This window comes from Gossypium hirsutum, chromosome A04 (genome assembly GCF_007990345.1).
Source record: "Gossypium hirsutum isolate 1008001.06 chromosome A04, Gossypium_hirsutum_v2.1, whole genome shotgun sequence".
Classification (NCBI taxonomy): domain Eukaryota; kingdom Viridiplantae; phylum Streptophyta; class Magnoliopsida; order Malvales; family Malvaceae; genus Gossypium; species Gossypium hirsutum.
The window spans coordinates 6,505,326-6,517,417 of record NC_053427.1 but is presented as its reverse complement, the minus strand read 5'-3'; the positions used below and the strand labels follow the sequence as shown (position 1 = coordinate 6,517,417).

The 12,092-nt window shown below is 36.1% G+C and overlaps 1 protein-coding gene across 1 annotated transcript; it reads right to left on the bottom strand.

The window, feature by feature from the left end:
* Positions 1–2,911: 2,911 nt before the first annotated feature.
* On the bottom strand, positions 2,912–12,092 carry LOC107947926 (receptor-like protein EIX2). Its single transcript, XM_016882425.2, has 4 exons — positions 11,715–12,092; positions 3,752–5,881; positions 3,190–3,698; positions 2,912–3,091 (listed from the first exon to the last, which is right to left on the bottom strand). The coding sequence occupies exons 1-4, from the start codon at positions 12,090–12,092 to the stop codon at positions 3,082–3,084; spliced, it is 3,027 nt and encodes a 1,008-aa protein (XP_016737914.2). The 3' UTR covers positions 2,912–3,081.

Sequence of the window (12,092 nt, the reverse complement as noted above, 5' to 3'; positions counted from 1 at the left end):
CTTGATTGGATTTCTGTGAATCAAAAATGTATTTGAAGAATGTTGTTGAATGATTTACTCTGGTTTTAACTTTCCAACCCATAAACTGAACATTTTCTAGGTTGGAATTATTTAGGCAAACTTTATATTATTTTTAATGCCCATGATATGAATTTGTTTATAGTACTATTTCATTCAATTTAAGTTTATTGTAATTGCATGCATGTGATGGTCATGAAATTAATTAAAAATTTGAATAAGACAAGCGCAGTTATCGAACAGTAGTATAGTTATGGTGAGACCAAAAATATCGTATCCACAAGGACTAAAAGTACTAGTAATTATTATCTTTTTATTATTTAGCCTAAGAATTAAGGGATGTTTTAAACTAAAACTAATTATCTAATTAACTAAGATTACGACAAAGATTAAAGTTGGAAAATAATTTTTAGAAAATTGATGGAGAAGACAATACCCAAGGAAGAATCCACCTAGACTTCACTTATTACTTCTGAATTAGACGATTTATTCACTTGACTTAATCTGTAGAAATCCCTGATTTATGTTAATATCTCTCTCGAGACTAAAAACAACTGACTCTATGTTGATTAATTGAAATCTCTTTCTAATTAAAACCCCTATTGTCGCATTAACTCGATCTATGGATTCCCTTATTAGATTTGACTTTAATCCGATAGATTTATGTCGTCCTATCTCTAGGATTGCATGCAACTCCGCTTAATTATGGGGATCTACTCTTAAACAGGGACTTTTGCTCACTGAATAAGCACATCAAAACCTGAATTAATACCTGGAATATTAAAACGAGAATTTAAAACTCACAATTAAGAATAAGAACAAGTATTTATCATATAATTCAAATAGTAATAAGATCTGTCTTAGGTTTCATCTCCCTTAGGTATTTAGGGAGTTTAGTTCATAATGATGGAAAACATCTCAAGATTTAGAAAACAACAAAACATAAAGAAACCCAAAGAACCCCTAGGGAATTGAATGGAAATCTTCAGTCTAGATGTAGATCCTACCTCCGAGCTGATTCCTATAGCTGTTCTTAGGTATTTTCTGTCTTCTACTCTGCGTATCCCCTTTAATCCTCTTCTAGGGTGTTTATATAGACTTCAGAATGCCCAAAATAGCCCAAAATTAACCTTTTTTCCAAATAGAATTAGACCTAAGTTTAACAGGGACACGGCCGTGTGCCACGCCCGTGTGAAGGTGCTAAAGCCTTGTGTAATTTTGAGTTGGCTTCTAGTCGAAATGGCCATGACACACAGGCTTGTGGCCGACCCGTGTGAGGCACACGGGCATGTGGTTTACCCGTGTGAAAGTATCTGGGCCGTGTGAAACACTAAATTAGGCCTTTTTTGTCTGTTTTTGGCCCGTTTCTTGATCTTTTCGCCTTCCTATGCTCACCTAAGTATAAAACATGAAATTAACGGATTAGGAGTATCAAATTCAATGAAAACAAGAAAAAAATCATCCATAAATATGCCAAGCATGGGGTGAAAATATGTATATATTATGGTTTATTGCATGCAAGCTCTAGACATAGTTGATTGTATTTTGTGTTCTTAGGTAGATTTAAATCTGAAAAGATTAAGTACACTGGATTATGAATTGATTGATGCAAGCAAGTACTCGATAGAATACTTCTAGCACTCTAGACATAGATGTTGCGACTTGTACGGAGAAGAACATTCAATGTATTCCTGAGTCCTCTAAATGTACAAAGACTCAGAATATTAACTTAAGATCTAGCTATCGAAAGAGGCAGATTACAGCAGTGATTCTATGAGCAGTAGGATAGTCAAAATTTTGCCATGGCATTATTATCATATGAACATATCACCTAAATAATTCCAACCTTATTCATTCAGCAGCAGAAATACTCTTTAATATTCTTTATAATTTGCCACAAAATTTTAATTGCCATATCATATTTTTCGTTTCTCTTTGATTTTATTAGTACATTCATCAAACATCTTTATCAAATTGAGATTTATTCCTTATGCTCAGTTTAGTTAGTAGGATTAAAATAATAACTTACTCAATTTTTAATCAATTTTTGATCCCTGTGGAGACGATACTTACTTATCATTTTATTACTTGAACGACAAGTATACTTGCATATTTGCATCATTTATTTACACGCAACAATTGCCATTGAACAAATACGAAATAAACTCAACATAGCTAATCAATACCATAGTCAATACCAATCACTAGATTCCGCAACATCCACATCTATAATTTCTTTCCAACTGCCACTCCAATGCACACGCAAACTATATTACATACTAACGGGAGTTTCACATGCTAACCATACCAATAATCAGCGTCGATGCAATTAGTACAGATAATAGAGCATAAGCCACTTCTTATGTCTCTCAATGCCCCTCTAAAAAAAATAATTGCTTTATGAAAAAAAGGCAGAGGTGGATTTCTTTTCTTGTAACGAAGGCCTCTGTGTATTTTCACACCATACCGCCTCACGGAACTTGATAACTTCCTACGGCACCATATTCAACCGACCAAGCTCTTCTATTTCCAAACCATTCAGATCTTTATGATTGTTGTTATTATCCAACTCTGATTTTATTTTCCTCTATCAATTCCATATATATATATCTACAGTACCATCAGGTTTTTCATTCCAATCTTTGAGGGCCAACTTCAAACTCCTCATCTTCCTTGATAATAAGTAGTTTAAATACCACTTGTGCAAAATAAAAAATAAAAAATTAAATTAGGTATCAAAATTTAAAAAAAAAAAGATAAAATTTAAATACCAATTTATAAGTTAAGCCTAAAAATGAAGAAGACTTTCAATATTTTATAGAAACTAATGTTATAACTTGATATATTTTTTCCAATCAATATAATTTTCCTTCTTATTACAAGAAAAGAAATATACAAACCAAATATAAGATAAACTATTACAAGGAAGTCAAAAAAGTGGTCACAAATCACTTCTTGATATATAGAAATTGGAAATCATAAAAAAGACAAACATGTATTAATTTATGATTTTTTTTTATTAAGATCTTCTCTCGTGCAGGAAAATCACCTTCAGTTGCAGTTCTAATCAGACCTGAAAGACAATCACATAGAACTTTGTTATTTAGTTAAGGATATATTTCTCAACGTTGAAAGAACTTCATTAAGGAGTGAAGAAATCAAATTTGTTACCTTGTTGAAAGAGCTCCAATTCTAGTCACTAATCTTGTTTTCAGCAGAACAACTGAAACATAAACCCAATCCTTTGCATCATCCAAGTAACGATAATATGAATGCCTCCATGAACGTTTGAAGAACACAACACTGCAAAACCCCCAAAAACCCATTGCAAATCCAAGTCCCATGGCAGTGTAAAACCATTTCATGAACTCATCACAATCTTCTTCACCTCCTACTGCAGGTTTACCAGGAGGTGGGTCCCCCATTGAGCAATTCGGTGAAACAGGAGGACCACAAAGTCCTCTATTATGGGAAAATGATGAAGGATCAAAGCTCTGTAGTTGAGTGCTGGTTGGAATTTTTCCAGACAACTCATTATAAGACAAGTCCAAGGTACTTAGAAATGTTAATTCAGACAAGCTCGTAGGGATGTTTCCTGAAAACTTGTTTCTTGACAGGTCAAGCACCTCTAGCTGTCTTAGATGCCCAATATTTTGAATAAATTTTCCGGTTAAAAGTTTCTTGACAAGTTCAATGCAACCAGTTCTTGAAGACTACTTAATCCTTCAGGAACCTCTCCTGTTAATTTGTTACAAGAGAGATCAATGGCTAGTAGCAGTCCAAGTTGTGGATAGTTTTGCTTTGTTCCTTTCCATGTAAGCAATGCCTCATCAACATACCTAACCTGAACCAGAGCTAACCATTCAAAAGACACTACATCTGAGAGGTAATGCTCAATTCTTCGATCTAAACTCACTTTTTCTGCCATTGAAGTGAAATTATTGAGGCATGGTGGTACAGTATCCAAAATTTTATTTACAGATAGGTCTAAGATTTGTAGATATTTCAATCCACAAAGTTGATGAGGAATCCTTCCCCTGAACTGATTCCGTTGAAGGCTAAGAAAAACCAATGATGAAAGCCTCTGGCCGATCCACATAGGTATTTCTCCTGATAATTCATTATCACTCAAGTCCAGAAATTTTAACTTGGTACAACTCTGTAAAGATGAAGGTAATTCTCCAGAGAATTTATTACCACGTAAACTGAGCATTTCAAGAGAAGTCAGAGATCCTAAGGAGCTTGGAAGTGAGCCTGAGAAACTATTATCACCCAAATTCAAAGCTGTTAAAGACGGGAAACTTCCAAAACAGTCCGGAAGCACTCCAGAAAATAGATTATTTGAGAGATCAAGCCATACTAAAAAACTTTGACCGGTAATACTACAAATTGGAGAGATTGTACCAGTAAACTTGTTTTTGGAAAGGTTGATGGTCCTCATATTCATAGAGTCTAAAGAAAAATGTGGCAATGGTCCTGCGAAATTATTAGAGCATAGATCTAGATGTCTTACGGGGATAGATTTATTTGGAAAAGTACCACTGATCTGATTGAAAGACATGTTTATGTACTTTAATCTCTGAAATGGGTCCCAAAACCAATAGGGAAGAGAATCTGAAATTCCTGAAGCAGAAATATCAAGGATTTTGACGTCTGTTTGAGTCCGAATCCAATCTGGGAAACGAGGCCCTAACTTGCAAGAGCAAAGCTTTATTTGAATCAGTTTAAAAGGAGGAATCCATCCGGAGTAGAATTTCAAAGTCAAATAAGTGTAGGATAAATCCAACTCCTGTAAATTGGTGAAATTTGAGAAATGAGCTTCGGAAATCACATCACCGTTAAAAGAATTCCCTACAAGCCGCAAGACTTGTAGGTTGGAAACTTGTCCAATGCTTTTGCTTATGTATCCATTTAAAAGGTTGTACCCAAGATCTAGAACCGTAATATATGGTAGTTTTACGATTTCATTCAACACGGAATCTCCCCTAACTTGATTCTCAGCTAATATCAAAAGATTATCACTCAAATAAAGTTCATTAATAGCCATCATGTTGCCGAAACCTTCTGGAATTGGACCTTTCAACTGGTTTCTTGAGAGATTAAGGGAAACAAGGTTGCGGCTAACATTAAACAGCCATGGATATATGGCAGAAGAAGGGAGATTATTAGCAGAGAGATCGAGATGGGTGAGAGATTTAGAATGGTTAGCAGAAGAAGGTGATGAAGAAGATATGCTTGGAAGATCACAATCCGTCATAACTAGTTCTTCAAGGAAAGGAAGGTGGCTAATGACTTGAGACCAATCATTTGCATTACTCAGGTTAGTGAAACTAAGATCAACCTGTTTCAAACGAGAAAGATGGGAAACCCACTCAAGTTTTCCAATACTGGACATTTTTTTGAAATTATGGCGAAACGTCACGCCTATGCTGTTGCCACCCAATCCAAGAGTCTCCAACATTGAAAGATTTCCAAGTTGAGAAGGAATTGGACCTCCAAAATTAGCATTAGAAAGATCCAGTAATTTCAAGTTTTTCAAAGATCCAAAAAACTCTGGTATGAGACTTCCATTAAAATCATTACCGAAGAAATTTAAAGAAGTCAAATGATGTAGTTTAAGCAGTGAAGGGCTAATTGTACCTGCTACAAACCATGAACGGTACATAAAATCGAGCATTTCAACGTGTCCTGTAAGGCTGTTGCAATTGACACCATCCCAAAGACAGCACTCCTCACTTTTCCATGAAGAAAGGGCATCGTGGCCTGACGAATCCATAGCTTGAAGGTTGTGCTTAAATTCAAGTAGCGCTTTTCTCTCACTGTCTTTGCACAATAGTCTCACACTAGCATCGGTGCATTTCTCCTGAAGAAGAAGACAAGATATTGCAAAAAATAAAACAAGTTTATGAGACCTCATACTTGACACCGTAATCATGAAATATGAAGCAAGAGGAAATGAAATAGTGTTTTGTTGTTTAAATTCTGAATGCTAATAGCTGAGGAAAGTCCCCTTTATAAAGACCCAACATGAATGGAATATGAGCATTCATACTATAGGGATGTATTTAATTATTTGAGATTTGCATTAATAGAGTTGAAACATGCATTTATCATTTTCCACACTATTCAACCTTTAATGGACGACTTAGTTTCTTATTTCAGTATTAGTAAACTATAGGGTTTGAATTATTTAATATTATTATATAATTAATGTAATAAGAAAGTGTAACACTTAAATTTGGCCTAGACGTTATGGCCGAATACAGTGATGTCGCAAATAATGTGTTTAGTTACGTAAAATCGTTTCGGTTAATTAACTCACATGTTTTACCTCCATTTTTGAAAACATTAATTAATTGGTTTATTAGCCAAATTCTATTTTACAGCGGAAGCTTAACAAATCGATACGTTTTTGAAATCAAATTTGTATTTTTAAGGAAAACCTTGATCAAGTAAAATTCGTCGACTTCATAAAACATTTTATCAAACATGCAACATTTTAAGCAAATAAATCCAAAAATCAAGTAAAAACCAAAGAGTCCAAAGAGTCCCCAAAAATTACAACTCTCAAATTAGTCCAAAATTTAGAATAAACCAAATGAACTAAGTTTTAACAATATTTACAAAAAAGTGGTCGCCACTGAGTCTCTTCCGCACCAATCCGCCTAAGTTTATGGATTACCTAAACAGAAATAGACAAACAGAGTTGAGTTTACGTAAACTCAGTGTGTAACCCAACAGAATTAAGCATGCAAGCATACAATCATCATATACATAACCATAAACAGATATAGATACGGACTCATGTCCTTTTCAGATATAGTAACAGAATCAAATACAGATACAAATATGAAAAAATCCTACCCCCATCCTCTACACACCATTTCTGACCATCCCATCACACCATGTGGGGTTAAAAACACCCACTCATCCCTACACACCACGTTGTGTCATTAAGACACATATTAGATATAATATGCAGCCAAGCTGCCAGAATATAGGCGTTTAACGCTGATCAAAATATTTCCTCTTGATATACACATCTCACCCCAAAATAGATACAGAGCATACATACAGAATAAACAGATAAAACATGTTAAATATGCTTCTATAAATAAATAACAGATATGCATAACATAGTCATACTCAGAACAGTATTACAGTCTAACAGGTCACATAGTTTTAGGATTCATTTAGCCTTTACCGACCCTATGGTAGCCCCATAGTCGATTAGGACGACCTGTGCGACCTTACGAAAAATTTCAGTATAATGGGCCTACATGCCAATATAGGCCCACACCCCCAGATTGGCCTTGCCCGTGTGGTCCATACGGCCTAGCCCAGAATTCACACACCCGTGTGGCGCACATGCCCAACTTGGCCTAGCCTATCTGGCCCACATGGCCATGCCTTCGTCAACCATACGGCAGTGTTCTTGCACATGGCCTACCACACTGGTGCGCACACGCCTGTGTAGCGTCAATAGTGGCATTTTTGGCTTTTGCCAAAAACTCATTTTCAGCATTTCGAGTACACATCTAGTATCGTTTCGATGAAAAATAATCTCAAGCCACTAAAAGCCTAAAAAACAGAATACCCATCAACGATTTAGTGGATTTGCTAACAAATTTGATAATAAGGAATCGATAAGAAACTTACTTACCGCCAATGACAACCACTGTTAACACGTTCTAAATCGTCGGAGCTCTAACGAAAGGTTCCCTATCAGTTCTTGCACATAACGTTCCTAATGAATTACTATTCTTTCAAAAAAACCCCATAAATAAGAAACTCCGCCATTCGAATAAACTTTAACAAAACTGAAACTAGCAAACAACAAAACCTCACTTACCCAAAATGCACGATGACAACAAAACAACGTACCACAAAATTACCACGACAAAAAGAAAGATTCGAAACGTTAGAAGGGAAGAAGGAAAAGAAAGAAGAAGAAACACAGAGAAAATGACGTTAATTTTTTGGAAGGGGGAGAAAAACAAAAACTACTCAGATATTTCCAAAATCCCTTAATTCTCTCCACTACCCCACTACTGATAACTCCCTCAGAATTTCAACTCAACCAGAACTCTATCAGATAACAGAGCAAAAATATAACACCCTCGTTAACTGATTGCAGTGATCCGTAACAAGTAATAAATATTTATAAAGATCGAACTGAAACCAACTATTATCACGACGAAAGGCAAGTGCACCTATCGAACAATAGTATAGTAATAGCAAGACCGGGATATCGTACCCAAGGGAACCAAAAGTACTAGCAATACCTATCTCTTTATTATCTAGTCTAAGAATAAAAGGGTTTGTTTATTAAACTAATTATCTAAACTAATTAACTAATTTAATTAAAGTGAAGAGAGAATTTGGAAAAAAGACTTGAAGAGAAGCAATTAATAAAGACGACACCCAAGGAGGAATCCACCTAGATTTCACTTGTTATCTAACTCTGAACCAGACGATTTATTCACTTGGCTTGTTCCGTAGAGATCCCTAAGTTAAGTTATTATCCCTATTCAAGACTAATAACATCTAACCCCTAGATTGAATAACCGAGACTTTTCTCTAATTAACATTTTAGGGTTGCATTAACTCGATCTATGGATCCCCTTATTAGGTTTCACCCTAATCCAGTAAAATTTCATAACCCTATTTCTATGCGCCCGATCAACTCCGCTTAATTATGCCAAATCTACACTTAGGCAGGGTCTATTCCTCCTCTGCATAAGCGCATCAAATCATAAATTAATACCGGAATATTAACTCAAGCATTAAGAACACATAATTAAGAACAAAACAAGTATTTATCATACAATTCAGACTAAATAACAAGATCCATCATAGGTTTTATCCCCCTTAGGTATCTAAGGGGTTTAGTTCATAATAAAATAAGAGCACATCTCAAAAGTATGAAAATAACAAAACATAAAGAAAACTCTAAAACCCCTGAAGGAATTCTGAGAGAGATCTTCAGTCTTGGAGTAGCTCCGGCTTTTGAGATGGATCGTCTGGCTTCCTTCAAGTAATTCCTGGCGTGTGGTTCTGTGTTCTAGAAAAAGTTATGAAGAGAGAGGCAGAGAGGCAAGGAGGCCGCTCCCTTTCTAGGTCATACTTAGGGTGTTTATATAGGCTTTTGATTGGCTTTCTTACCCCCTAAGTATCTTTTTTTCGTGTAAAATACAACTCCTTGAAAAAGGGACACGCCCGTGTGCCATGGCTGTGTGGCGTGATTGCCAGACCGTGTTTGATTCGTTAAATTGCCACGGCCGTGTGGGCTCAATAGTCAGGCCGTGTGACTCATATAAACCTTGGTCGACACCCTCAAAAGGCACAAGCGTGTGAGCTGCCCGTGTGGCAAGGCTTAGGCTATGTGGTCTTCTCGATTTGGTTCGTTTTGTCCCTTTTTAAGCTCGTTTTTGGCTCCTTTTGATCCTTGGTGCTCTCATGAGTACAAAACATGAAATAACTGGATTAAGAGCACCAAAATCCACAAATCTAATAGTAAACATCCATAAATATGCTAAGTATTTGAGGTAAAACATGTATAATATGGCGTTCATCAAATACTCCTACACTTAAGCATTTGCTTGTCCTCAAGCAAAATTCTCACTTACTGCTAGAATTCATTCTTTTTAATCACATAATCATTACTGATAATGTTACAAACTACTCCATGGAAATTTATATAGTGAGAATTTAACTATAGGGGTATTTAGTCCTAAATATACAAGAGATGACATCCTTACTAAAGATTCACTCAAATCACTCAAAATGTTTAAGGTTCAAGATTAAGCACTTGATTGTCTAACATGAAAAGTTATTACTATAGGCTTGCATGAAAATCAAATCTCTACTACTTGTAAATGATATGACACACTAATTAAAAGGTCTTTGCATAGTTGTAATGGGGTTTACGTTACAGATATGGATACAAGTTGAAGAAACAAGGGTTAGAATTGAGATAATTTTAATATGTTACCCCACTATTAAGAACTTAATTACTGAACCACAAACAAAAATCTAGAACTATTTTACATGAGTTCCTGACAACTTTAGCTTGCTGAGAATTACACTAATACTACTGAGTTTTTTTTTTTAAGAACAAATCAAGTCAATACAATATAGAAATCATACTTCACGATTCAGTAACAAAAAAATGGTGAACATAGTGAGGTAACAATATTAAATTCAATCCCGACAAAAAGGGTTAAATAAGAGGATTTCAACAATAATGGGTTAATGGGTTAATGATAAGGGTTAATCAATGAAAAAGGGTTAGTAGGGTCAATGGGGGTTCACTAAGGGTTTAATTGTGTTGGAAGGCTTTTTATGGATTAAGTGGGTTAAATCCTAAGTGCCTTTATCATCTCAGCATATCAAATCATACGTGTGATCTTGACATTTATAATCGAAGCAAGTTCTAGAATAACAGTTCAATGTTAACACACTCAAACCACAAAAGAAGTGAGTAAGAAAGAAAGCTATATGCTCAAAAGGCTCAAAAATCTCACCAAAAATTTGGGTTTTTGATATCATTCTTGTATACTTAAGATTTCAAGATAATACCTCGATTTAGGAAAATAGTCTAAAAATTTTAGTTCTCAAAATATCAACTTATCATGCTCGATTCTCTAATGTCCTATAATCAAATAATCATGCATAATTCTCATGGTCTAATTCATGACATACCAACAATAGTTATAGATCAATCAGAATTCATTCTATCAATATTATGAGAAAATCACTTAAAAGCAAGACCAAATTCAGGGATTTGAGAATAATGCAAAAAGTTAGGTTTCATGTTCACCCCCCATACTTAAGATGTACATTGCCCTCAATGTACAAAGATAGAATATTCAAAGAAAATCATAAGAGGGAAAGAGGTGAAACTTCCTGTTAGAAGGATGCGGAACTTGATTTTGAGGATGGAGTGTTAGGGGAAAATGGTAGCGACCACTATTCTTGGCTAGATAAAGAAATTGAGTCGTTGAACATGACACTTGTTAGGTATTGTTCCTTATTTGTTTCCTCATTCTGTAAAATATTCTTAGTAGCTTTGCTTGAAATTCTGTAAAATCATGAAGAGCTTATTAAGAGTTAGTGTGGAAGAGAGCGTAGTGGAATTACTTGTTAGAAATACCAGAAAATGGGGAAAAATAAAATTTACTAATATAGATATGTCTTTAAAAAGAAAATAATAACCAAAAATATAAATATAAATAAAAATAGAAATAGAAATAAAAATAAAAAGATAAGAGGATTCAATGATCCTCGTCGGTGGGGCCCTCAGGTGGTGGTGCTGGAGTGTCGATGTGAAAGTGCTGGCACAGCTACTGCATCATGGTCTACATGTCATCCATCTGTCAGTTCTGTCACAGATCTCACTCGTGAATCATCTCGAACTGTGTAGTGCAATACTACTCGAAGTGAGCGAGTCGGTCGAAAAAGTGCGCCAATAAAATAGCCACATGAACTGGTCATTCCCTAGGTGGCGCGGTGGAAGGCTCTTCGTGCTATGGAGGAACATCATCAGTGATTTTCTCAAGATCCTTCTCGTCAATGGCATGAGAGAGACGGTACTGAGGAGGATCGGTCCCACGTTGGCGCTCGATCATCCTCATGTGTAACATAGTCGTGATGCCCTATGGGGACATCTGACCGATCAGTGTAAGCGCGGATACTTGGGCTACGATGTCGAGGAGGCCGAAGTGTCTAGCAAGGCGCGTCATGTACGGGCCGATGGAGATCACTCCCTTCCGATGCCGCTCGGTCTGATGGCGAATGGCGAAAGTAATGAAGTATGCTAAATCAGTCACGTGTGCATTCGCCATGCACCATAAATAGTAGGCGTCATGGCTGTTGACGACGCCGGTGCTCTCTCTCCTTCTGGTCAATGTGTGAGCCAATATGGCATGGAGATAGCAGAAGGAAGGGGGGAGAGCTGAGGCCTTCGAGCGGCTGGGGTCATAGGTGGAAGAGAGTAGTGCCAAAGCCTTCCAGCACAAGGAGGGGTAGATGTGGATATTGCGTGGGAGTGCATTCATATCCTTCTCATCCAT

Coding starts and splice junctions, on each gene's coding strand:
- LOC107947926 (XM_016882425.2), bottom strand. CDS start 12,092: ATGGATGAGAAGGATATGAATGCACTCCCACGCAATATCCACATCTAC. Junction 5,882..11,714: donor TCCTCGACATCGTAGCCCAA/GTATCCGCGCTT, acceptor CTTCTTCTTCAG/GAGAAATGCACCGATGCTAG. Junction 3,699..3,751: donor GTAACAAATTAACAGGAGAG/GTTCCTGAAGGA, acceptor GAACTTGTCAAG/AAACTTTTAACCGGAAAATT.